The sequence below is a fragment of the Microtus pennsylvanicus genome, chromosome 4, assembly GCF_037038515.1.
Source record: "Microtus pennsylvanicus isolate mMicPen1 chromosome 4, mMicPen1.hap1, whole genome shotgun sequence".
In the NCBI taxonomy this organism is placed as follows: Eukaryota; Metazoa; Chordata; class Mammalia; order Rodentia; family Cricetidae; genus Microtus; species Microtus pennsylvanicus.
The window spans coordinates 66,865,456-66,893,385 of NC_134582.1; the positions used below are offsets into that span (position 1 = coordinate 66,865,456).

At 45.1% G+C, this 27,930-nt stretch overlaps 1 protein-coding gene across 3 annotated transcripts in view; it reads left to right on the forward strand.

The window, feature by feature from the left end:
* The window catches only part of Znf521 (zinc finger protein 521), a 290,004-nt gene that overhangs the window by 253,939 nt on the left and 8,135 nt on the right, over positions 1 to 27,930 (forward strand). For all 3 annotated transcript variants that reach the window (XM_075969268.1, XM_075969269.1, XM_075969270.1), the window contains 2 exons: positions 6,979 to 7,110; positions 9,473 to 9,588. In XM_075969268.1, coding sequence (XP_075825383.1) covers positions 6,979 to 7,110; positions 9,473 to 9,588 — 248 coding nt within the window. The remainder of the gene's footprint in view (positions 1 to 6,978; positions 7,111 to 9,472; positions 9,589 to 27,930) is intronic.

Consider the following 27,930-nt stretch of genomic DNA (forward strand, 5'->3'; position numbering starts at 1 on the left):
CACCCTTGCACTTGGTTTGCACTGATGGTAGTTTTCTGTGTGTATGTGTGGGTGGGGCTGGCAGGTAGATGCACATGTGTGAGGGACCAGTGGGACCTGGAGCTGTCTGATTACTCTAGGCTAGCTGGCTGGTGAGCTCCAAGAATCTACCTGTCTCTACCTCCTTAGCTCTAGGATTAAAAGTACATGCTACCATAGCCAATGTTTTTAAAGAATTTTTAAGCCCCCCCCCCCCATGTGTGTGTGGTGTCTACGAGTGTTCAGGTGCATGTGCCCACAGAGATCTGAAGGGTCAGGTCTCCCTGGAGCTCAGGTTGCAGGCCATTGTGATCCTCAGGACATGGGTGCTAGAAACTGAACTTGGGTCCTCTGCAAGAGCAGTCAAGACTCCTAAACACAGAACCACCTCTCCAGCCTTCGTGCCTGACTTCGAACCTGGGCTCTGGGGATTGAACTCAGGTCCTCGTGTCCTGCAGCAGACACTGAGCCTTCTCCCAGCCCCACGCTTTACTAAGAAATATGTATTATCTTATTTGTTTACTTAAAAGTGCTTTCTCTTGGGTTGGGGCTCCCACAGAGTTTCACGGGAGCTTCTCCTGGTAACTTCTGTTGTTTAATAAAGCACTTAAGAGTGAAGGTCTCTTCTTTTAAGTCTCTTTGGCATCACCGTATGTTTTCACCAAGCCTTAAGCTGTGAGGTGCGTGTTTAGACTCATTAAAAGGAAAAGACATCACTAAAGGTGCCAGAGCATCAATCAGACTGGAGACTTACCTTAGTTGGTGTGCTTGCCCCAGCCCCCACTTGTGCCAGACAGGGTTGCTGAGTCCTCGGGGCCAGAGAAAAGCCACCTTTTCAGTGTTTTATTTTTTATCGTTTAAACAACTTTCCAATGTTTTCCTGCTCCATGAGCGTATTCTAATAGGCATTCATTCACAGAGCCAGTGATAACAGCCAAGGCATTGGCGGTACTCCGTCTCATAGCATCTAAAATCCCCCTGCCTGCCTGTCCCACCCCTGCCCACCTGGACCCCCTGCTGGTTTCCAAGCTGCTGATGTTTATGGGGCTCTAGGCAGCCCCTGGGCTCTTTAAAATCTGCTGGGTACTATGCAGCCTACCCCAGTTGAATCATTTCCTGATCCAGTCCTGCTGATAATGAGAAGTTCAAGACAGGAAACAAAAGTGTCAGTACTAGTGGCTTTGCAGAGAAAGTCCAAAAACATTGCAACTTTTAGACTATTGGCAGAAAAAAAAATCGCCAGGACCTGGGTGTTACATGGAGACTTGCACCTCGCAGTCTCAGAATACTGTTGTAGCTCAGGCACAAGGTTTGCATAGATAACGTTTGGCTTTCTGTCAGATGGTGTGGCTTACGCACTTGTGCATAGAGGGTCACCATCTGGGTCACTGGTTGGTTGCTCACATTCTCAGGGCTCTTTCCTTTGTATTGTAAAGTGTCTTAACCTTAATATCTCATGCCTCTCTCAGTGGTTTAAGAAGCCTGACAGAACCAAATATTGCCAATGAGGAAGCTTTCAGAAAGTATCCGTCAGTCTTCAGGCAATTTCATCTTCGTGTTAAATTCTTTCAGAGAATAAATAAGGCCAGAACTTTCTTGCTGGTGTGGGGGGTGGAGGGGGAGAGAGCTACACTGTTTCGCTCTCTCCAATTCTGCCTTACTCGGGGGCTTAATGACTAATCTACTGGCGGACTTTGCAGCCTAAGTTGTGTTCTCCATTGCCAAATTAGCACCTTGGTGTGTTTATGTTAGGGTTGTGAAATATGTGTCGTGTGTAACGCAACAAATTACCGTGGCCAGAATGCCGCGGACCTGAGAAAGAATGGGATGGCTGTGTGCATGGCAAATTGCAGGGCAGGCTGCCTATTTTTCTAGCCCTGGTTTCCAGGGTGAGCCAGTGTAGCCGAGGGCTGGGTTTGTCACGTATGCCTTTGCTTTGTTAGTCCTCAGACCCCTGGCTTATAAATGTGTGCTTGGAAATTAACTCAGGGAAGAAGCAAAGCAAAGCATGGCAGGGGCGGGAGTGGGTGTTGGGAATTGGTCCAGGGCATAGTTCTTGGGTTTAAAATATATATGTGTGTGTAAGCATAGAGTGGTATACACATTCAACTGGCGGACGAATTACAGCTGCAGGGCATCTGGTTCCTCTGCTTGGATTCTGAGGGTAGAGTTCACTCCCTGTCAGATCAGAGCTTTTTAAGGATGGCCCCTGTCACATGATGTGGGGCGGGGGTGGGCTTCGACTTATAGATTTCTGGAGCAGAGTCTAGGAGGACCCTTCCAGTCATTTTCGAGGGTAAATAGAAGGGGTTCTACTTATAAAGCGTTAAAATCGTTCCCACTAATGGCCCTGGTGTTGATGAGATGATGTAGGAGGGGCCGCCAGTGATTTCTAAGATAACTGCATGTAGCTTACCTCCTGAACATTTGCTTGTACCTCCTCTGGATTTTTGTTCTTTATTGAGGGAAAGGGGTATAAGCATGGGACACATTGTCTGTAGGCTGCTGAAAGGATTGCCATTGTCTAAAGCTTGTGTTCAACTTGGTGGCCTCGGCTTGGGCATCTAAGTGGTGACTGTTGACTCTGCAGAGTGCAGCCGCCCTCCAGTCCTGTGGGTCCTGAGTTGATAGTGGACAGAGAAAGAACGAGCTGACTCTGGTTGAGACAGAACGAGTGTTCCCTGTGAGCACAAAGTTGGTCATAATTCATCACGTCTCTCAGGCAATGCACACCAATTACATATGCAGACTCCTTCCCTGAAACATTTAACACGGAAGTAAATATTTACATGAGTGTCAAACTCTCGTGTAGAGTTGATTCCTGTTTACATTAATGTCCATACTTACACAAAGATTAGCGAATGAAAATAATTGTCTTAACTCCGGTTTCTGTATGTGTGACATTATTTCTCAGTTATGCTGAAGCGTCCTCAGTCCTCCCTTGCAGTGGAAACCAGGACAGCTATTCCTCAGCCTCTAGTATGTGCTCAGTAGGGGAAGGCCATGCTGACCTTTTATCCGTGTCACTGGGTACCCTCACAACTGCCAGAGTACACGATTTGGGGATGCTGTGTGCATTCTGAAGCGAGCCAGGCTTAGAATGAACTCTTTGGCTGGTGGATTTGCACTCTGTGGTTTTATTCTCCCTTTCCTTGCACTGATTTCTATTTTCATGTTTATGTGACCAGAACACTTCCAGTCCTAATGAGCAGCACTTGTGATTTTCTCTACTCCATCATATTGTTCATTTCCTATCAACCTTTTAGCTACAAAGATTCCAATGTTGCAATCAGTCTTTATTAGCAGAGCACGGAAAGATCTCTCCCTCCCCTCTACTCCTCCTTCTTCCCTCCCTGCTTCAGAGTAACATGCAGAGATAAAGTATACATTTTAGAAAGTCTGGTGACTGTAGATAAGCAGAAATCATGGGCTGGAAGCATCTAGAAGTTTCATCCAAAGATCCCACCTACAACTCTTCATGTTTAAAAAAGGGCTGTGCTAGCCTATTATAGCCTTAATGAAATATTGTAATGGTTATTAAGTCAATTGACTCTGAATCTCTTTTTAATAAATGAGTCAGACTGTATTATCCAATTACTGTCAGCTGCTACCTTTCCAGGGAGGAAAAATGGTGATTTTGATTGAATTTTTAAGCTCTTTGGCACCTTTAAAAAAGAGGAAGCAAGGTGCAAGTTCTGGTTTCTGGGCTGATCCCACTTGAAATTGAAATTGGAGGTGTTGATTGGACCGTGAGCAAGGAAATGGCCTTTAGTGCAGATTTAGCCCTCCATGGTGTGGGCTTTCAGTTCTTTAACAGTGAGACACTGCTGCAGACCACAAAGGGGGAAACAGTTCATGAGGGCAGATTCAGCAGGGTCTCTGGATGAAGCGACTTTTGAGATTCTCCTTATCAAGTTGTGCTGGCATTCTCTTATGGCTGTCCCTCCTGAGTTAGAAGGAAAACAAAGGGTTTAGCCAACAGTAGACATAGATGCTTGGGTCCCTGTTGTAGCCCCTGGGCTTTTATGTCAGAATTCTTGCTTCTCAGCTGCTGGCCCCTATTTAGAAAGATTGTGCAGACTTGAGGAAGCAGAGCCTAGTTATGAGAAACAGGACGCTGAGGACTTGGTCCTGGGGTTATCACACGCACTGCCTCCAGCCAGAGCCTCTACTTCCTGATTCCCCCCAAACAGAGCAAGCACATGCAACAAACTCCACAAAACAGCTGGAGCTCCAGCTGCCATGTCTTCTCCATGGTCAACTGTGCACCCCTAAAACCATGGTCCTCCCTGAAGCTGCTTCTGCAGGCTCTCTGTCACAGTGACAGCTGAGAAAGCTCTCTTGTCCACGATCCTTTTGTCATGGTCCTGTGCAAGAATGGGAAGAGCTCAGGGAAGGAGCAGAGGAGAGGATGGCCAGGGTTCCCACAGTCGGCCAGGGTGTCCTTTCAGACTTACTATTAGCTGGATAACAGTTGAGATGTCTTTCTCTCTTGCTCAAATGACTTGGAGATGCATTTATGGGGCGGGGGGTCTCACTGTTTAACCTACAAATAGAAGACAATTATACTTGTATTGTTTTTCAATATTGTAATGTGCTTTAAAACTGTAAAAATAGCTCTGAAAAATGCTTGATATGATATGTTATGATTGGTATCCCACAAACAACGGGTAGAATCTTTGAAAAATAAGTCTTGCTAATAATGCATAAGTAACTCCATGGCTGTCACCATTCTTGATTCATTTGACTAAATTTAAATCATTTAACTTTTGGGGTACTGCTTTACTCTGAGTTGAAAATGGGGAAAATGGGTGAGGACATTTTCCTTACACTCATAAAGCATATTTTATTCACTTTTTTATTATTTTACATGCAAAATGTGTGTAATCAAAAAGGAGAGTGTCACATTAAAAAGCCTCTTAAGTTAAATAATTCCGTTTATGTACATATAGCAGTCAGCCACTGTCCCCAAGGAAAGACATCAGCAAAACTCATCATGTGACTTAACAGTCTGATAACCCAAGGACTCAGAATAACTGTGTTCACAGATACACCAGGTGGCTATACCTTGGTTCTCAAGACAAAAAGTAGGGAAAGAGAAAGTATATTAATTGCTATTTTTCTTGTTTGCATTTATTGAGCACAGTGTGGAAAAGCAAAAAAAAAAATTTAGATGGTGTTTTGAAATTAAAACTATTTAGTATCTTCTTACTATTCAAAATAAAGTTATACAATATTTAGGAAATTTTAAAAATTGACATATTTCAGGTGATCCGATTCTCTGCATAAATAGTGTTTCTTATGTCTCCTAATGAATCTGGGAAATTACTGGTGACTTTAGGATTTAAGAGAAAAGAACAGAGTTAAAAAAAAAAGAACAATTGATCTTCTATAATCCCTGAAGCTTTTCGTGTAACCCCTTGTCGTGTCGGTCGGCACAATTAGACTTCTCCTTACACATAATTATAATCAAGGAGTTTGCTGTGCCACCCAGATCCAGAGTGAGCTCTGTCTCCTGTGAAATGCGTATTGTACTGGGGGCTTAATTAGTGCTTTGCTGTCTCCTGTACAAATGCCTGTCCTCCGCTTCGGAAGACTCACACCTAAGTGAGAAGAAAGATTAGGAATACAAATAGAGCAATTTCGCTCCTAGTTAGCTAATAATTCACTTTGTAATTGAACCTTTGTATTGTCAGATCCCAACTCCTGAAGCACCTATGCAGGAATTTGCCTTTGAATTGAGGAAATGCCTTTGGAGTTGAGATTTGCTGTTCCCAGGGTGTAAAGATAGCTAACACGCCTGGTCTTAGCGTGTCTGACAGAGATCTTAGGAATATCTCTAACTTTTGCAAACAGAAGGTAGGCGTGTGACGTAGAAAGGGTGTAAGCTGGTGTGCCGCCTCTCGCTTGATCTCCTAGCAGATCATCCTGGGGATAGCGGGTGTGTGTTATGTCATAGCCTATCTAGGTCATGAACCCTGAGGCCAACCCACTGGCTCCTTTAGTTATAGCCCCTCTGACCCAGAGAACAACTGTACGTTCTCTAGGTCATGGCTTTCTCATCTGTTGAGTGGGTGTAACAACAGCACTCCTCATGAGTGGTTGTGAGGCTGAGTGATCTGTATTTGCAGACATGTTTGCAGCTCGGGAAATGCAGTAAGCTGTGTCATTCACCAAGTTATTAGCTTTAGTGAGGGGACTGCTGTCTAGCTAGACTATGAACTGTTAACTTAGCAATCGTCAGCCAATCAGAATCTTTCTTCTGCCATCTTGTGATAGCCAATGATCTAGAACTTGTCAGAAGTGAGCCTGAATCACAGAAAAGTGGAAACGAGGCAGGTAGACAGGTAGGAGCCAGGGGCAAGACCGAGACTGTCAAGCAAAGTTAAGGGATCAGTGACCTGGGGTTGAATATGATGGGCTAGGAATGCAAAGCAGAGAAGCAAACGCTGATAAAGCACCGTACAAATTAATCTTTCAGAATTGCCAGAGCATCTCATAGCAGCAGAAGTCTGTACTAGAGGAAGACCAAGAAAACCTGTGGTCAGGGGCAGAAGCAGCTTTACGGTCTTCTGGGCAAAGCAGAGGAGCAAGAAGCCATTCCATTTTCCTATCCCTTCCATTGTTTAGGCCTTTGGAAATATCTAGAACTCATGACATCCTAATCATTAGAGTAGAAACCTTGTTATCAATACACTAAAAATCTCAAGGTAAAATATGATTTGTGATTATTGGTTTTTAAATTTTAAATGTTTTAAATTGCCATTAACTCCATAATAACATAAGATGGCCAGAAAGTGTACCTACTGCCCCATGCTTAGGGGTCAGGTATATTCTGGGTGTTGTAGCTATACACAACTCCATATTTATGTTTGGTAGGAACGGGAGCTTGCAGTGAGAGGCAACCTTGGTCTGTCGTAGACACACGGTTTCACCTTTTCTGTCATGTCTTCTCCACAGATGAAGGACTGAATCACGAGTGCAAACTCTGCAGCCAGACCTTCGACTCCCCTGCCAAACTTCAGTGCCACCTGATAGAGCACAGCTTTGAAGGGATGGGAGGCACCTTCAAGTGCCCTGTCTGTTTCACAGGTAAGACACTTCCTAAAGGAAAATCAGCCTGTGTGTGCTCTGACCCCGCCGCGTCCTTCCTCCCAACCGTACTTCCCACTGCTTGGCCTTTTACCGAGCGACTCCAGTTCAATTTGGGGGAAGATGTTTGATTTCTGCTGATTAGCATTATTGATTGCAGTCTGCTTTAGAGGCTGAGCCGGGTGGGAAGGTTAACTGTCAGGATGAACAAATGGCATTTCAAGTTCTTGCCCAAGTTTACACTTTTCCACTTGGAAAATGACGTCCACGTTGGGTTCACTCTGCTTCCTCGCGATGTTAAAAGGTTACCAAGGCCAGACTGCTTATCAGTCCTCGATGTTCAACTAAAATTGTGGTCCTGGTGTTCCACATGTATGTGACCTCAACCTGGAGAGTTTTATACCATCTTCATGAAAAGCAGTGTGTTGTGTGTAACTGAAATACTCCCAGACTTCTTTGAACTAGTAAACACATTAAGCAAGATGATTATTTCTTGTGAGATTGTATTTTAAAAGTTAATAGAACTATACAATTTTATGAAAGCATTATTTGATGTTACAATGGCACAGTCAGATCTCTCTCTCTCTCTCTCTCTCTCTCTCTCTCTCTCACACACACACACACACACACACAATCAGAATTCACTATTGGAAGCCCATGAAAGCTGAAGTATGATTACATATTTCTACTCCTGCCCCAAGAAGGTCATGGCTACTTTAAAACTCCTCAGTGATTATTTTGCATGTGTCTGGGACTCGGAAGAATGCATATGTAGACACAGAGCTATAGATATCTTGCCCTCAAAAGTAACTTCTTTGTTTGCAGAGCAAAATCACAGGCATTGATTCACCTTCACTGAATCCAATCTATAGATTTATGTTCTGTAATGAAATAGAAAAACGGGGCCACACCCATTCACACCCCTTGCTACTCACACTTTATGTGTTGATGACTGTGCCTTCAACAAGGGTCTTCATGCTCCCACTCCATCTGTTAATCTTTCTATCTCTTTTGTTTACTCTCCCAATGTTTTTATTTTATTAAAGCTACTGTTACACTCTCACTATGAATATGAATCATAAGATACAAAGAATCAAGAACCCAGGTCCTTTGTCCAGGTACCTAATAAGGATTCATCAAAGAATACTGGATCAAGTCTCCACAATTAAATGTTATAATGAAATAGTTCTTTCATGTTGTAGCTGGAGCCTCATAAAACATAAGGAGCTATATGGACGTAAGTTGAAAACCTGGACAAAATTCCCATTTTTGTTGCTTTTGTTGTTGTTGTTGTTTTTGAGCTAAGTAAGGAAACAAACCGCATCAAGAGCAGTCTGTGTTTCTGTGCAGACAGATGTGATTGTTTTATTGTATCTTGAAGTCATCTGGAAATAACGGTTAGGAAAAAGAAAACCTTCCTTCCGATATAAAGCATGTTAGGTGTGAAAGGACAGCTGAGAGTGTTTTTCAGGTAATGAGAAATGTGATTAAAATGTATGACTCACAAGAACAATACTGTAATATTATAGGTTGTCTGGCAATTAGAATAATTTTAATGATCAGAGTGGAGTCAAAGTCAAATGGCAGCATCTTTAATAAGTCCTTTCCATGCCTATACAGATTAATATTGTAGATGCAAACTTTTTTAGGTCACAGTGCACCAGGCATCCATCAGAAGTCAGCTCTGCCAACCCAAACAGCGCCTCTGGCATATACAATTTAATTATTAATAGTATGTCTCCTAGGTAAACTGTTACACAGTCTTAGGGCCTTGTTTTGTAGTCATTAAAATTGAACATGTTTATATTATTGAAACCCTTGCATTCCGTGTGTAGGCCGAGTTGATCTTAAAGTATCCAAAGAGAATTTACCTGCCGTTCTGCTGCACATTTATAGACAGTGCCCCAGAGTAGCTGGGGGATATGATTTTTTAGCATTAACACATTTAAATGGAGAACTGTTTGCCAGCTATGACTTTAGGCAAATGCAATAAACAGGGTTTGGGCAGCCATGATTTCTTAACCTGTAGGTTGCTGCAACGTTGGAGTCATTTCCTATGAGACAGAGCTGTGTATTTGACAGTTCTCGGCTTTTATTTTCAAAGATTTATAGGGGAGCAGGGCTTCCTTAAAGCGCTGCTTTCGAGTCTTTGGCTTGAATTGGGTGCTGGGTGGGGCGCATCCTGACAAAGGCCAGAGACCCAGCCATGAGCAACTGTGTTCCTGCTCTCCCCGAATGTCAGGACCCAGTCCTGCCCAGGAGGTGTGCCAGGCATTCTTCCTGCTACCCGTGCATGGTGGGTCATCAGCTCAGAACACAGCGAGCTAACCGTCACCCGCCTCCATTCTCTTTGTTATTGCAGTGTTTGTCCAGGCCAACAAGTTGCAGCAGCATATATTCTCAGCCCATGGACAAGAGGACAAGATCTATGACTGCACGCAGTGTCCACAGAAGTTTTTCTTCCAGACAGAGCTGCAGGTAATAGCCTCCTGAGAAAGCTGGGGCTGAACCCACTTGTTACTCTCACAGGGCATTTTAGCTGTGGGTTCAGAAGCTCTCTTACTCTGGGCTTCTAGAATGCTTTTGTGTTTTTGGAGGCAACAAGAAAATTAGAGACCAGATTAATAGACACCAAAATAATTTTGCCTCTGGCTGCTGTCAATCATTTTTTTAAAAAAAAGGCAAGAAGAGGCCTATAATTGGACCTTCTGACCCAGCGTGAAGGACGTGGGGTCGGGTGGACCGGACTGCGGGATCATTCAGCGCACTTGCCGGAGTTCATTCTCCCAAGTCTTGTTTTATTCATGCTGTCTTCCCACTGGGAGTCATGCTGGATGGATGTCCAGTCATTGTTGTCCAGAGGCTGAACACTGGAAAAGCAAGGACAGGGTGGGGAATAATGAAAGAAATTATATTCTTGTTTTGTCCAGGATGTATTTGTTACACATTGGGCAACTGAGTAATTACTGCTGAAACCACAGCTTTTGGGTTGAAATCAGAGCACCCCAAGGTGTTGGCTTGAGCATTTGAGGTACCCTTTACTAGACATGTGACTGATATTGGTCCATGACTTCCCTGAACCTCAGATACAAAGAAAAAGAACAAACTTCACACTCACAGGTTCTTATAAGGCAAAAATAAAATTATAGATATAAATATAAGGTATAAAACGTGCATGTTTGGTTTCTTGGGTGACTCTCAGGAATAGTAGCTAAAAATAAGAATCGAGTCCAGGGGCTGCAGATGTTGCTCAACAGTGGCGTAATTGCTGTCATGCACAAGGCATTGGGTTAACCCTGGCATCACGGAAAAGTGGGACAAGGAAAACAAGATTCAGAGAGCGTGATGACACGTGCCAGCAATCCCAGGATCACAAGTTCAAGGCCAGCCCCACAAACAGGAAATATGAGGTCACAAAGACACTCTATCTCAAGAAAACCAAAAAATGGAAGAGAAACAAAGACAAAGAAACCTGGATTCTATTCCAGAATTGTCACTTCAAAGAGGAGCATGACTCTTTCACTGCCTTTTGTTTCTTAAAGGGGAAAAGGAAAAGAAAAAAGGAGTAAGATCTGGACTATCCCCATGAGGAATTTCCTTAAATCTTGCTTTTCCTATGGGAAAAGTGGGGCTGCACTTGAACTCTTAGACTATGAACATCACTGACACTACTCATTGGCTTGCAATGGGTGTGTTTGGATTCTGCACCCGGAGCCAAGACCAAGTAACACAGGATAGCCTGCTCTTACCCACACACCTCCTGCCACCTCTAGTTTATCTTTATGCCCCGGGGAGGGGAGGGGGTTTGGTGGTGCAAGACATAGAGGAGCCATAGATCAGAATAGAGAACCTGCAGTTTTTCTACTCGGTTATTATTCTAAACAACCAAGTTAGATGGCATTTAGGAAGTAAATGAAGCCACTGAATTACACCATTGGCCATGAAGGAAAACTAAAGTTGCTATTTAACATTTTGTTATTTCTAAGTGCTGGATCCCATCACATATGTCCGCCAACAAGTATAGAAAATAGTCCAAGTTGTACTTGTATCAGACTAAAATAACATTACCTTCGTGGGGAAAAATACTGGTTTAATTGCAACATGTGTTAAAGAGTAAATCATATGAGGCACGGTCTTTATGCCTCTGTACAGAGGAAAACACTCAATTGTTCTGTTGATTAGCATGTAAAATTTGAAATAGAATAAAGTAACAGCTTAGGATGAAAGTTGTAGACATTGCATAGGGACTGAAACCTATCCAACATCTAAATGCTTGCACCAGACTTTTAGTTTGGTACTTTGTGGGCACATTCCAAGCTGGCACACTTTCGGTGTCTTTCACAGAGAGCTCAGCACTGTGATGATAGAGACCTGTGACCCAACAGATCAGACTTAGTTAGACACATCCTTCCAACGCGAGAGGCTTCCTGGAGCATGTGGTCTTCACTTTCAGTGTTTTTCTCCACCTCTCTGATCCTGGGAAGCCTTGAGCAGCTCAGAAATTTCTTGAAGAACCTTAAAGAGTTTTGGTTTATGTGGGGATCCATCTACTGTAGTCCATTAATTTCTGTAACTTCCAGGTTGTAGGCTCTTGAGGTGAGCAGGGTGTTTACACATGCTGGAATGAAATAGTTTTGATCTTTCAGACAACTCACGAGCATCTAGGTGACCAAGCGAGAGGTAGACATTCTAGAATGCACTGCTCTCTCTGCTGCCCTGAATCTCTGTGACCTCATGAAGTCAGAGCTCTCTTAAGACACATCTGATTCATTCACTCTGACTGGGATGTGAGCCAGAGCTGTGGAACATGCATGCTTGTCTTGACATCTGTACCAACACTCAACCTCTGTGGCCACCACTTCTTAAATAAGAACAGCACTGATGGCTACTGAGGGTAATTGTTGCAAAGCTGAGATGAAATACTGACTTCATATTCATTACTTTGGAAAGCTATAATCCAGCCATGGGAATATCTAAAAATCTGTTTTCTAAAATGCTCAGTAATAGCAGTGGCTCCAGCTTCAGCAACACTGGGGGAAAATGCATCAAAAGTTGACTTTTTCTAGTTTTAACAGTACCTTCTCAGTTACGCTTTGACCCAAGAAGTCCGTGTACCTATTCTTTCAGTACCCATAGTACCTTAAAAAGTGAAGTCTATGTGTTTTTTAAAATATCAATTAATTTCCTGTGTAGAAAATAAGAAAACAGAGTTCTTTTGTTTGCAAGGATGAAGGAGAATTGAACCGAAATTAAGATGACAGTAGAAAATACTGTCACAAAAATAACAGAATTTATCATCCACTATCCTTTGTACCTTGATATGTTAAAAATGTATTTTAAGCCACTTGAACTCACCTACTTTTTCATACCATTAAAGTTTAGAAAGGACATTGCACAGGAGTACATGAAATTAAATCCCCAAGAACTGCAATTATATAAGCTATCTTAAAGCATTCAGATTATCTGCCTCTTACTTCAGGGTCAGAATAATGGGGTAAGCATAGAACAAACATTCAAAACTGCTCAGGCGCACCACTGTGGAATCGCCTCCAATGGCGCAGAGATGATCTTCTGACTTCCTTTACTATTTCACAGTTAAAACATGAAAGCAGCTTTTATGGACAGCCATTTACTTGTTGGATATAAAATTTACCTCCATGTATGTGCTTATACATGTATATATTATTGTGTGTATGTGTGGATATATGGGTAGACTTACAGAGGAAGCAAAGTTAAGGAAAGTTATCGCGGGTTTTTTTGTTTGGTTGCTTGGTTGGATTTTTGAGACAGGGTTTCTCTGTAGCTTTGGTGCCTGTCCTGAAACATGCCTCAAACTCATAGATCTGCCTGTTTCTGCCTCCCGAGTACTGGGATTAAAGGTGTGCGCCACCACCACCTGGCAAGTTATCATGTTTTTGTGTGAGAGTGCAGTTATATAGACATGGATGTATATAAGTACACATATATATGGGGTGTGTGCTTTCCCTTACATTACATACAACACCAATCCAAAGTTAAGAAATCCCTCCGATGCTGTTCCTCTTCAGAGGACTGACGCGCAGTTTTAGTCTCTGAGCATCTTCAGTTGTCACTGTCTTTCTGTGAAATACTCCATGTGGGACAAAGGAGCACGCACTGTGTGTGAGTGTACAGCCCTCATCTTCAGTCGACCCTGTCATCTTGCTGACCCAGAGTCTGGAGATGAAGGTATAGAGTGCTTCATTCTTCCTGGGATATTACCTTTGCATTTTCCAGGAGCGCTCACGTCCACCCACACGCACAGACTTTTGTGGGGAGACCTGATATATTAGCCAAGGCATGTGGCAGGAAGGGAAAGGTATTTGGGAATAAAAGCCCATTATTTCAACAAATAGAACTTTATGTTATTTGGAAAATAAATGGATGTGTTCGGGGTTTCACATGTTTCCCTAATAGACTGCAGGGTTTTTTAAAGCAGAATTTATGGGGCTAGAGATCTGGTTCCACCCTTACGGGTTGTTACTGCTCTTGTAAGAGGACTTGAGTTTGGTTCTCAGCACCCATGTCAGGTAGCTCACAACTGCCTATATAGCTCCCACTTCAGGAAATTTGATGTCCTCTTCTGGCCTTCACAAGGCCCATATAAATGTGTGCACGTGGAGTTGCTGGACGTGTGCACACACGTGCACATAAATGATGTAGTAAAATAAATCTTCAAGGCGGAATATAGGGCTGCTGCCTTAAGAGGGCATGATGTGGTCGAGAACGATACCCTTCGATGCACATTTGTATCCAAAGTGGTTTGTGCAGTGGTGAGCATTTTAGGAAGCTGCCAAACGGGCCTTCTTTCTCACCGCAATCCTTCTTCCAGGCACCACTCTGGAACAGCTGCGACTGAGTAGCAGTGTTAGAGTCTGCCCCTCCCTCTGCACTCTGAGGGAGTCGGCCATCATGGAGGGGTTAGTGGAGGTAGGGAAGTTCTTGTAGTGTGGTAGAACAGATTGGCCTAGCTGAGCGTGGACTCCTGTGTGGCAAAGGCAGGGTGTGCACAAGGAGAATAGAGCAGTCACCTGGTATGTGGGCGGGGAACGCCCCTGCAGGGTGTGATTTGCCCTCAAGTCGCTTTCCCAGCTTGTCACCTGATTTTGATGAATATCTTTCATGCCACAGTTTTACTAGTGCTTGAGTTTTATGGTCACATTTCTGAGAGAAAAATGAATTGCTGTGTATAAGAAGGAGCACACAAGACAACAGCACGGTATTGAAACGTGCCTCTCTGGGTCCCTTGCTACCTGGTTCTCAGTTGACATTTCAGTACAGGTGCTTCAATTATGTGCTTCAGAGTATTAAATTATGTGCATTGGGGCATTTCGGAGTCTTTGTCAATAAGTACACTAGGCCCAGTGATGTTATTTGGTTGGGGGGGTGATACATAATTCTGTATCTTACATGTACCACGATGCCACTCATGCTGTGAGTTACCAAAAGCAGTTCAAAGTATGTTTACAGTCAAATTTCAAAGATATCATATAGATAAATCATTCTTATATGAGATGGTATCTAATCTATTGTTAGAACGATTCCAGCAGAGGGCGTTGTACTCTCCAGCCCGAAAGTCCTGGGAGGTACCTTCCTTGGGGTAGTAAGGAAGACATCAGACCGTCATTGAACAGTGCTTCCCTGGCATCCGGCATTTCTAGTGCTGACCCAAGAAAACAAAATCAAGATTGGCCATTTTCTGGAAATAAAATCTCTCTCCTAGAGATCAGAAACTTCCTCCGGTTTCCTAGTTCTCTGGAAGGAGTTTTCAGTCCTGCTTTGAGTTATTGTTAGGCATAGCCTCTATTCACAATTGCCACACATCTTGTGGGTCTTATTTTACCTTTTTAGCATATGACTGTACAAGTATATGTACAAGCTGGCTTCCCGGAGTCTTATTTCAAAGCCCTGTGCCTACTCCCTCCAATTAAGTCTAAGAAAAGGGAGTTTTGTTTTGTTTTTCCTTCATTGCGTCTTCATAGATAGCAAGGTGGGAACAGGGTTGGACTGAAGAAAACTTTATTCAGGTTGTAGTCAAGTTTTCCTCCACCTGAGCCTAAAATCTCTCCTTAAACGGGGAGGCTGGAAACAGTTTGCAGCCAATCTGAATAGAACACTTGTAAAGCTGTTCTGACCACCAAGCCCGTCTCCTCACAGCTCTCCTGTATATTTCAAGTGGTTAGTTTTTATTTCTCACAGACATGAAAGTTTTTGTCATTATCCCTATTTAAACCATAAAAGCCACAATCCCAACCTGTCTTGCCCACTCTCGGAGGGCGTTCCTTTGCAGCCCCAGATGGAGATTTGCCCCTACTCTGTCTAGACCTGACCCCTTGGGAGGACAATCTGTGAAGACGCAACACTCCTCCCCTTCCTGCTATTCTGGCCCGCAACCCTTGGCGCGACAGTTCTTTAACACCCAGGGCCTCTGCATAGCTACTAGTCAGCCCTTAAACGTATCAGGAAGATGCCACGGTTTGCGAGAGTATAAATTGTGTCAAATGAGTGCATGATTCTGGAACTGGCCCATTACATACATCGCTTCATTTCTTTGCTTTGTGGGCCTGTGGGGCTTTGGAAGCAAACTGGTACCAGGGCAACTTCCACTTAATTTGCTCAGTGGTTAAATTGATCTATCTCTTTTATTTGATCGGATCTCCAGGAAGCAAATCATTTGCATTGATTTATTGATTGGTGCTGTGTTTTCACCATTAGTTTTGATCACTTTCAGCTGTTAATATTGGATAATTCAATCAGGATTGATTGGCCTTACCAGTGAAGGCAGAAAGTTAATCAGGTCAGACGCAAAAATGGGGCATAGGTAATCTAACCTTGGTGTGACTGTTACCTTACTATCTATCCGCCCCTGCCGTGAATGCGAGGGATTTTCCAGGCTGAAGGGAGAGTTTGCAGCGATCTCACACTCACAGTGCATCATAAGGTGAGGTCGTTTTATTTTGCCTTTAGTGAAACTACATCTAGAAATTAACAAGCATGCAAAAAGGTAAGTGTGATTGTCACAAGGAACTCATTTGGACTAAAAGCATTTTCAATTACCCATTTTGTCCCGACAAATGTCTAATCTGTGTGTGCACGCTTGGAGGCACAACCTGGGTCACCCATATCTAAGTCTGGCCCTGACTGCTCCACCGTGTGTCCTGGTAGTGAGACGTCCAAGAACCAAGTGGTTAATGTGACCAGAATCAGGGCAGCCGGGGTAATTGCAGTAAGTAGCAAACATTTTATTTGCATCTGAATAGTTTCTACTACTCCCCCCTAGCTCAGTTTTCAAAAATTCTCCATCCATTAATTTCTTGATGTTCATATCGATGGCTGCACTTCACTATGAAAAAAGGGAGCACCACCTCTCCGTTCTAGGCCTCGCTTCCTCCTCCAGCAGCGCTGTTGTAAGCAAGCTGCCATTCCATTATTTTTTGTCTGGCCCAGAGCTGACGACAGATGGCCATCTCTGAACTGCCATCAGCCCGACTTTATGGCGCATCCAGCTAGGGCGTACAGACAGCGCTGCGGCCAGTTCTGCCGCTTCCTCCCTCCCCACCCCCTGGAAGTGTTTGTCACCTCTGCCACATTCTGCCTTGGCTGGGCCTTTCTGGCCCTGTAGTCTTCTGCGTTGCCAAGGCAGCTTGCTGCCACAGCGCCAGAAGATCTGCCTCCGTTAGAAACAAGAGACTGTAGACACAGTTATCTTCCAAACAGGGGCTTCTGCCTGGGCACCTTTATAGTCAGGTCCATTGGAGCAAGCTGCAAACCCAACTTCTAGAACACCCTGCGCTCCAGACAGACTCGTGGAATTCCTGTTTTAGATGTTTACTCTACACTTGGGTCGACGCCTCACATTAGCAGAGACGAAGTGCCAAAAATAGACCCTTGATGTTTGCAAACTTTCCTCTGACTATTGGAAAACACCACATCTAGACCCAACTGTTGTGACAATTAGGGAAAGAGAGATGACAATCACAGACTTTAACTATCAATCCCCTGAAATGAGCAGAGAATTTAGACCGGCATCTTCCGGATCCCTCGAGGTGATGATCTTCGCACTGCCGCCCAGCAATGAGCTGTTGTGAGCGTTTGGAGAAAGATTGATAGGCTTCCCTTGATCGGGTTTGCTAAGGCAAGGCAGCTTCAGAGCCAGCCGTGTATTTTGAGGGGACTTCACATTTGTACCCTTTATTGTTATATTTGCAGCGAATCTACAGCTCGTAACAGGCTGTGCCCTGCAGCTATGAAGGAGTAAGTTCCCCTTATTGGAGGGAAATCGGTGTTCTGTAAAAGCCTGAGATGGGGTGGGTGAGATGAATGGCGCTTAAAAGCCCTGCTCGCGGTGCTGTCGTTTGGAGCAACAACTCTGGAGCTCTAAACGACAGTGAAAAGCAGAGGAAAGGAGTCCTTTTTCTAACGCAGAGAAATTTCACACTGCCTGAAATAACCCGTCTCCTTCATTGATTACTTCCCTGGATAGGCTGGGGGAGCATTAGGAGGTGGGCGCAGCTTCTGAATAGAGGAGAGCCTGCAAAGGTGAGGCACCTTCTCTGCCTCCCGTCGGGGCCCGGGGCGGGGGCTGTCATCCTCTTCCTTGCACAGTCCCCTCCCCCTCCTGCATGGATGTAAGTCCTCGGCCATGCCAGCAGAGCCCATCATCTTTCCCCAGAAACCTGATTCCACCATCAAAGGCTTCCTGTTCTACATGAGCAAAACCCGATTTTATAATTGACCAACCTACACCCTGGGTGCATTGGCTCAGCTCGTGTGCCATCTACACATATAAAAGGTGACTTGTGCCATTAAATATCATCAGTATGCTGGACGATGCTTTGAGTTTATAAGGGTGAAAGGTCACTGTGCCGGAAAATAGAACAGTACATTTGCTGTGAGACAGGCACCAAGACCTCGTTCCGTACTCAGTTATAATTCATGATGCTACTGGTGGGAAGCCCTTCTCCCTCTGTGGAGTTAAGGCATCTCCAGTGAAGCCTGCTGAGAGCACCCTACGTCCCCACCACCATCTGTGCACTCACTTCCGAGGAAGGAGAGAGAGAACACTTCCCGTACTTCCCTCCCCTCCCTCACATGCTATCTCTTGGTGTTCTCCAAAACAGAACAGGGCTCTTACCCGGCTAAACAGAGAGGTGGGCAGGATGACCTGGTGAATGTCTCATTTAGAAAATATTAGTCAGAAAACAGAGAAGCAGTAATGCCTTAAGACCATGGCTGACTCGGCCGGAAATGTACTGTCAATCAGCATCTAGTAAGAGGTGACCCTGGAAACCTGGGAGCCCAGAGATGCAGTACATACAGGCAGCCAGCACAAACCAAGTTCATCCTCTTCCCAAGCAGCCTTCATTGTCGGCAGTATACCTGACTGAGTCCGTGATTCTGAGAATCGCACCCTGCTCTCCCCATGGATTTGAACCAGCTGCTGGCATGAATGCCGCCCATCCTTACACACAGAGCCTGTCTGTGGTGGCATGCCACCCCTTCCTGAGGTCCGGCATAGACTACATTGGGACTTCCTGGGCCTCAGTTCAAAGAATGTTACTGAAATAGCTGTGGTGAGCAAAGAACTGCAAACTGTGTTCTGAGGTGGCCAGAGCAGAGAAGCCTGAGCCAGCAGGCCATGCGCGCACATGTCCCCTCTCTCCGTGCTTTCTGGGAAGCCCGGAGGTAATGAGACAGGAGAGGACATCTGAACCTAGAACTGCTTGTTGCTGGGCAGTCCCAGATTCATCTGCAATGCTTCCTGATCGTGTGCCATCAACATGATCCACTGATATTGTCCCCTTCAAAGAGTCTGGAAGAGCAGCATCTGATTTAACGGATAGGATGCCATAGGGGACCAACTGTGCTATAGATTCCAGAATGCTTTTAGGAAGCTCAGACCCCAGCTAATTTCAGAGGCTTTGGAAGGGCCATGACAAGGTCAGAGGTCACCCAGGGGCTCCCTTGCATGTAATTGGCTGGCTATCCCGTTCTGCCATCTGGGTGGGTCTGTCACCTCCTTCACCCTCCCGAGGAAAAAGTCAGGCAGGAGTGGCTGGGCTCGCCAGCCAGGTTTTCTTGGGTGAAAGATCACTTTGAGATGACACGGCCGAGTAGTCAGCCTGAATTCCTGGTTGGTATTTTATTAATTTTGCACCAAGATAAATCCTGAAATTCTGACAAACTCCATGACAGGTGAAATTCCTTCTTGCAGAATCTTCTCAGCGAGAGGCTGCTCATTTCGTTCTGTTCCGAGGCAGGCAACAGGAGGGCAGCTTTATAATCAGCCCTCAAAGGACCCCCAGCCGCCCCAGAGTCTCGGACTGATTGAATAACTCCTGGGCCTCTTCCCCTAGGCCTCCATCAGCGGGGGTCCTGTGGAAAGCAATCTCCCGCAGACTGGCACTGAAGTGAGCTTTAAACCGCCATTTTCTGCTCTCCAGAGGAGCCTGGAGTACTAAAAGATAGATGGACTGCAGATATTTTATGAGAAACTGTCAGAAGAAGAGCAGAGTAAATGTTTTTTTCTTCTTCTTTGAGTCACACACTACATCACTGTTGAATTCTTCCAGCCTCCTTTTACATTTAAAGTAAGAAATTAATTGGTTGCTAACCTTTCATTCCCTTTTCCCTCTTCTTCCTTGTCTTCCTCCTCCTAGGGTTTTTTTTTTCCTTAAATATTCACACAGAGGCCCTTTGCTTAACCACAGTTGTAGAAAATCAGTACCATTTGCAATGAAATATTTATAATGACAGAATGAAAAATTGGATTCATTTTCTGGACTGCAGCCGAATGAACCGTCTGCAACTTTGCACTAGCATCGTCTCCTATCCATCCTTGGTCCTTTCAGGGAAACATACCCCGCGTGCGCTTACCTATGTTCAGGAGGGCGCCTACCAAGGCAGAGAGAGGAGTGTGTTTGTGCTAGCAAGGCTACACAGGGAGGTGGGGTAGACGTGGCCCACAAAGGAGAGCGGAAGGTAGGAAGAGCAGCAAGAAGTTTACAGGATTAGGGAAACGATGGGGCCCAAACTGTGTAGCACAATGTGAGTAACAATCCGCCCAGATGTCTTAGCTTGGGGCAGATTTACATAGGACCAAGGGACATGGATAGACAGCACCTAGTTGTCCTTTTTTTTTTTCTTTCCTATTTAGGGTTGGCTGAGACCTCACCTCTCCAGTGACCCTCTTACCTAGGGCTGCTTGCTCACAGATCTGGGGTCGAGCCTTGCATTTTTTCCCTCAGATCAGAGACAAAGGGCTTTGTTAGGATAACCCAGGGTCGCCTGAGAGCCTGCCATCCCTGTGCCAACCTGAGTGGGAAACAGGTGCCATTCACTCTGCCTTCAGGATCCCATTGGATGTTAGCTAGGAGCCCAGTAAGTGAATCCCCGTCTCCAGAATGTCTTTTCTGCTCACACAGTGTGGGGTCACTTCACTGTCTTCATCTGGGGAACCCTTCCCGGCTTCCAGCTTAGCCCCCTAATCTTAACCTTGAATTCATTCTCCCGTTGGAACACCGGGCTTAATTAGCTATCAGAGTTTCGTTTTGATGGTTTCCACAACTGAAAACAGTGTCTACTGCTTTCCAAACTACCGCTGAATAAAACGTCTGTGAATTTAGAGCTTCAGGGTTTCAGGCCCTAAATTTGCCTCATCACGCCTCAATGGCTCCACAAGATCAATAATCCATATTTTATTATAAAATAAAGGCTGTCTGTAATTGAATTAGCTCCCTCACCCCACCTGACTCGCCCTGGTTCACTCGTGGAGAGGATGGAGAGAATGCCCGCCTGCTATTTGGATGGAGAGGAGCTGGAGAATTTGTGCTAGGATTTCTTTTCCCAGGGGTGGTCTGACTCACAGCTCACGTATGTATGGATGATAGCTCTGAGTGTTTACATCCATCTGTCCTACAGCCATGGGTCCTACTGACATGGGTCTCCTACAATAGGTCTTGCTTCTGACCAAGACCCAGGTGTCCACTCTAAAGTTCTGAAAGGAAGTGAGCTGGTCTTTGTTTGAGGATTTGTTTTTTCTTTTCTTTAACGATCCTTGCAGAAGTATACGTTGTATTTTCCCCAAGGCCAGTTCCTCTTATCTATCCATGGACTGTCATTTGTAGGTTTTCTGAATGCTTACTCTATCCTCTTTGAAGCAAAATTTAGCACCAGTTTAACATTGAACGGGAAAAGAGAGGTGCCATTCATTATTGGACTCTCAGGACAAGGCTGTGGTCTGACTTGTGTGCCCTTCCACAGTCTCAAAAGGTTGCAAGCTCCAACAAGCGGTGAGATTTGCCTTTACATTGCATTTCATATATACATCCATGATTTTGCAAAATCTGCTGACAGTTCCACTATAACATAGGCTGCCTTGTAGCTATGGAACGCAGCCTGGAGATATTTCATTGTAGTGTTTCCTAGAGTATCTGATTCGCAGAGAAAAGAGGCTTTCTTAAGCTTGTGCGTCTTAGGACGCTAGTGCCTTTTTTTTTCCAGCACCATGCATGGATGCAGAAATCTGTTACCCCTTAACTCTTATTATTGCTTTTTTTCCTTCCTCTTCAGTGCCAGGGTTAAGGGGAAATCTTTTTTAACATTAGTTTTTGCAACAGCTTAAGCAAGTCTGAAATATAGACCCAAGTAAATGGAAGCTGTAATAGTGGAGTGTAGACCCAGTCCCCTCTCAGGCCGGGAAAGGAACATTGAGCAGTGTTCGTGTACGGCCAGCTGTATTTCTGCATGTGACACAGCTTGCCCAACTGCTTGCAGTGATTTTCAGTGTTATTAGGCAGGCTCGCAAGAACAACGGCCTCCTGACAGAAGTAAAACGCCATGCGGCCCGAGTCCTTGGGGAAGGAAGGTTGCACGAGGAGCCCCAGCATCAGATGGAGAAGCACCCCAGCACAGACTTTATTTCAGTGCCTGGGCTCACAAGTCCCTGGGTTTGCTTCTCCTCTTGTCCAGCGCCTTCTGTGCTATGGCTGGTTTGCGTTTGTGTTTGAAGTACCAGGCGGTTTAATGAAGTTATTCTTTTATAAATTTTGCAACAGCGAAGCAAGCGCGAGGGCTTTAAATTAGAATAAGTGCCACTTCTGTGTGGCAGGCTCCTTTGAGGACTGATTAGAACGAGGCCTCCTGTTGCCTGGCCCTTTATGCGCGGCGGCGCGGCTCTGTGTACTGTTTACAGCTCACCTTTGAATTTGCCTAAGCGTGCACCATCCTGCCGCCTGGCCCTCTGCTCCTTGAGACTGTCGTTCTTCCAGGATCATGTTAAATGCTTCACATTAAAGAGTGCCTTTTTTAATTATATCGCTTTATTGTAATGAATTCAAATTAACTTGGAGGAGCAAATTGTATAAGGATGTGAGGGGTATAGATTGCTCTCTCCATGGTTACAGCACACCTCTGTGGGGGGGATTAAAGGGCGTCTCTCTGGTAGCTCAGAGGACTTGGAGGGGTGAGGAAACTGTCGCAAAGAGAAGACCGAGGAGCAAAGCAGAAAAGGTGTTCAAAAGTGGGGGGACCGTGGGGATCTCATGTGTGGGGTTCCTAAGGAGAAAAGGTGTCCAGAAGTGGGGGACCGTGGGGATCTCACATGTGGGGTTCCTAAGCAGACACAGGTCTCCTTGGTGGAGGGATACTTTTGTCATTTTAAGACCTTAAATACCTGAGATGCAGTGCAGGAGCAAGGATATGAGCATAACACAATAGGCTTCCATAGAAAATGAGAGAGACAGAGCCGGCCAGATAGCTCAGTGAGTAAAGGTGCTGGCTGCCACACTTGATGACCAGAGTTCCATCCGTTGGGATCCGCATGATGGAAGGTGAGAACCAGCTCCACCAAGCTGTCCTCAGACGTGGGCCCCTGACACACTTGATGTCTGCTCTGGGTGCCTGTGTGAGCTGCTGCTGAACAGAGATGAGTTCAGGAGACACAGCGAGGGAGACTTGAGAAAGAGGTCCTGAAGCTGTGTGCAGCATATAAAAATATACGGAAAGGCAGGCAAGCAGGGGGAAATAAGCAGACCTTCCTAACCAGAATGTTTTATTTAGAGTGCAAGACAGTCAAATACTGTCCTGGGGCAATGACATGTTTGCGCTCTTAAAGAATTTTCTCACAGTCTCAAGTTTCCTTAGGGGTTTCCTCAAGTTATATTCCCCATCTCAGAATGTTCCAGAGGGGCAGAGAGATCTACACCATCGGTGTGACGTTTCACTGTGGAGCCCATGCCTGAATATAACTCAGTTCTCTGCGCAGCAAAGGCTTTGCTCAGGCATGGAAAAGCACACGGGCACTCCCAACTTCAGGGTGTGCCTCATCTTCAGTACCGCTTGTTTGGTATCAACCGGGATGCTGTATTTTGGCCTAGCAGACAATTATTTGGTTGATGATGGTAGGCAACAGGTTTTCTGTTGTCTTTAGTGTGTTTGACTCATGCCTGGAGAGTGTGACAGTGTGATAATTAAAAACAAATGTGGCTGGGAACTGACTCCCTGGTAAGAGCATTTGCTGTGCAAGCATGATGTCCTGGGTTCAGATCCTCCACATCCATGCAAGCCCAGTTATGGGATGGGGAGACTGGAGGATCACCTGGGCTCCTGGGCCTGCCAGCCAGGCTGAGAAGAATGGGATGCTCCTGGGTCAGTGAGAGACTGGCCCAAAGGAATAGGGCAGAGTTCAAATGCAGAGCACCTAATATCCCTTCACACACACACACACACGCACGCACGCACGCACGCACGCACGCACGTGCGCGCGGTGGAGGGGGCTTCCGCCAAATTCAGTACATTCCATCTATATAATTATTGGAGTTCAGTTGACGGGAACCCAGTCCTATCATGTTGAAAGGCAGAAAGAGGCACAGCTCTTTCTCCTCACGAACGTTGCCCTTTGAATATAAATCACCAGTGCTGGGTGCCTTTCCCATTCTAATCAGATGACCTTTCGAGTCTGATGGCCAGAGTTGAAAACCTAAGGCTGCCAGTCAGTTTTTACGGTTTTTAAATCAATGCCTGGCTCCCACCCCCTTCAGTTCCCAACTGCATCTCACTGGGCCCCTCACACAGCCGTGATGCAAAGCAGGAGTGTTGCAGCTGACTGCAGGACAGCCCAACCTGACTGAGCCTGCAGCAGTGGTGGTGCACGCCTTTAATCTCAGCCCTCAGGAGGCAGAGGCAGGTGGATCTCGAGGAGTTTAAGGCCAGCCTGGTCTACAGAGTGAGTTCCAGGATAGCCAGGGCTATATAGAGAAACCCTGTCTCAAAAAAAAATGCAAAAGCACAGATCTTGAGCTAAGGAGAGTGACTAGGATTTATTTCACTAAGTCTTCTTTAAAAAATTAAAAAGCAATCCTTCCAGGATTCAGACTCTTAAGAGGGGGTGGGAGCCTCATATCTGTAATGCTTAGAAGAGGGTATTTTTGAGCCGTTATCAATCTGAGCACCCATTATTTGTTGCTAATTACTACCCAAGTCTGTTAATATTTAGCAGAAGTTTGTTTAATTGTGTTTGTCTGGAAGGAGATGCCTGGATCCAGCTTTAGCTGAGAGAGCCAGCAGTATGCACCGCAGAGCATGGCGGAAAGGAAATTTGTATTCGCTCAGGATTAACACATTAACGTCAGGAGAGTCCTCCCTTCCCCGTTCTTGCAGTTATTTATCTTTAAGGTATTAAAATTAAAGCACGAAGAAGGGGGCACTGTTCGCCGATGTAGAATTGGAAGGAGGTCATTCTTAAGCTTGTTTACAGATGTTCTGGTTTAGAAAGCTCCAGTGTGATAAATTAAACATTACAGTGGAAAAAAAAAAAACCTAAGGCCTAGCAACAACTGGTGCGTGGACACATCTGTCTGCAGAGCTGACTTAATCCCTGAATATCGCAGTAGCCGGCCTTGTCTGTTACGCCTTCTGTCCCCCAATACACTGAGACTGGAGTTTTGGGTCTGAGGCAGAATCATCAGGGCCTGGCCCCTCTCCTTTCTGCTTTGTATAGTATGATTGCATTTTCCTGTTGACCCCTTGCAGGTAAGCAGGTAGCTCAGTTTGTTGATTGACTGTAAAAAAGAAAAATCAACGTTGTCCTTTTAACCTATCTCCCAGTGGCCACTTTACTTCGTTTGGCCTGTTCTTCCAGTCGGAAACTTTCTGTAAGTTTCGATGCAAACAGTGGTGAGTCCCAAAGGGCAAATTTTCTTTTCTTTTCTTAAATTTTTTTTATTGTGTTGTGACACAGAGACAGAGAGACAGAGACAGACAGAAAGAAACCACCATGCCACAGTGCATATTTGGAGTTCAGAATGTAACCCAGGGAAGTGGTTCTTGCCCTCTGCTTTGTTCGTTTGAGCCAGCACTGCGCTGACAGACACGTACTGGCGCAGCTGGCTTCTGCAGGGCTTTGGGTATCGGACTTGGGAACTGACACTTGGAAGGCATGCATTTACCCCCAAGACGTCAGTGTCTTCCGCCATCCAACGAGGAGAATTTCCAAGCTTTCTGGTGTGAGGAACAGTTAGAACTGAAATTGTGCCGTTCTTTTCAAGGTCTTCCTGGAAAGGGGAGCTCTTTCCTTGTTAGCACTGCTCATGTGTAGCCCAGCAGCATAAGCTGCCCTTTTGAAGTGGCCTCTTTTATTTCTCTATACTGCGTACTTGTCGCAATACTGGGGATCATTGTGTGCTCCAATGTAGAAGTCGCCCCACTTTGCTTCTGAAGGCCCACATTGAACTAAGGCTCAAGTAATTAGTAATTCTTACTACATTATAAACTACTGTGAAATTTTCTAGATTGTTAAATATTGCTTGCTTGTTTGTTCATTTTGTTTGTTTTGTTTTAAAGAAAGAGCAAAATGTGACCTCATGCAGTAATCCCAGAATTTGGGAGGCAGAGGCAAGAAGACCAGTTTGTCATCCTCAACTACGTCATAAGTTTGAGGGCAGCCTGAGTTACATGAGACCCTTTCTAAAAACAAACAAAAAAGTCATAATGTGTTGAACACAGCTCTTTCCAAACTGATGCCTGCCTGTCTACATGACCTGATAGATCTTAAGTGCACAGGATCCTGTGATGTCTACAAAGTCTGTCTCCTGCCCCGTGGCTCTCCCTTTCGCTAGTGTTCCTGCCCTCCTTACCCCCTCCAGCACCAGACAAGTGTAAATTCTCTAAGAAATTGACTCAGCCCCTCACAGAAGGCAGAGGGCCCTTGCTCTGTTCCCTATGACCCCTGTCTCTCTTGGCAGATGGTATGGATGGTGTCCAGGAACATCCTTCATCTCTTCAGAGATGCCCACCGGACATCCAATTGGGAAGCTATGCTTTTGTGTCTGCGCTGTATTCTACCCAGTTACAATAACTCCTGCCAAAAAACATAGGCCACCAAAGTGGCTGTGCTACCTCTGGTATCTGTGCTATATTCTACCCAGATATAGTAATTCCTGCCAGTAAACAAAGGCCACCAAAGTGGCTGTGCAGTCTCTGGGTTCTTTCCAAGTAGACATTCATTTTCACACCCTGAATAGTAACTCTCAGAACTTAATTCTTGAGTCGCGGTGGACACTGTTAACAGTGCGAACATCCCTGGGAACTGTTGCTTCCTTGACCTGAGGTGGGCTGTCCTTGCTGCTTGGATGGAGAGAAAATCGCTGAGTGAGTGAATGTTACTGGGGAGATTTGGTTCCACCCACAAGGAGTGTCTCTTATAATACATCTCAAAGGACCCTTTGCGGAATTGCTGAACAGTTGCCCACATCCATCCTATGACATTGTTTTTAAAAGCCATGCCGTACAGTCCTGTGTGGTATTTATGTGTCTCTTTGTGGGACACACTATTTTTGTAAGGTAGCAGACATGTCTCATAGACTGAATAGCACACCCTACCACAACATGGCAAGCTCAATATATTTCCAATTAAAAAAAACAAATCAAAACCTCCAACTTGGTCATAACTCAGTAAGCCCATGTCAAAGACAGGTCAACCATAAGGGCTCCTAGTGGCAGCTGCTCAACACTGCAGCAAGGTATGTCCAGTCTGTGGCCTGCGGGTGACACCAGCAAAGGTTAGCTATGCGTGCAGACCAGCTCAAGGTCATAAACATACACCATTATGGAACTTTCTTGTGGGTTTGTTTTTGTAACGTGATTGTGTGGTTCTCAAGTGTGAACTGTAGAAATGACAGTCCCTTCACGGTATCTGGACCAACTTATTTCTACATTTCCTTTGCCATGGGCCAGTTCTTTCCTGTTGAAACTTAAACTTCATTCATGCTAGATTTTCCTTATCTCCAAACTTTTGCTTATTTATGCTCACGTTTTCCAAATACCATAAAGCAGCGGCTCCTGACTAAGTGATTTGTCTCACCAGAGGATATGTGGTGATGTCTGGGGACACACATTACCCTAAAGACCACCACACCTCCTGCAGTGCTCAGGCAACCACAACTATATCTCCTAATGTTTGCAAAGCTGGGGCTTGGGAAACGTGTAATAAGGCAAGCCCGTGCTGCTCTTTTGGAATCCTCTGATTTTCTTTATCTAGGGCAGGAATGGCATCTGTTTCATACAACAGTCAGAAAGGTAATACGTCACCTCCCACGTTTTACTCTGACTTCCTGGAACACTTCTGGGCACCGGCTCATGAACTCACTCTCTCTTGCATGCTAGAGAATCGGTACAACTCAATCTTTCTAGGCTCTTAACACTAAAATCCAAAGAAGAACCAGAACTGTGTCCGCCAGTGAGTTTTACCAGAATTCTAGCTCCCTTCCTATGAAAAAGATGATAGAAACTTCAATGCCAGAACTA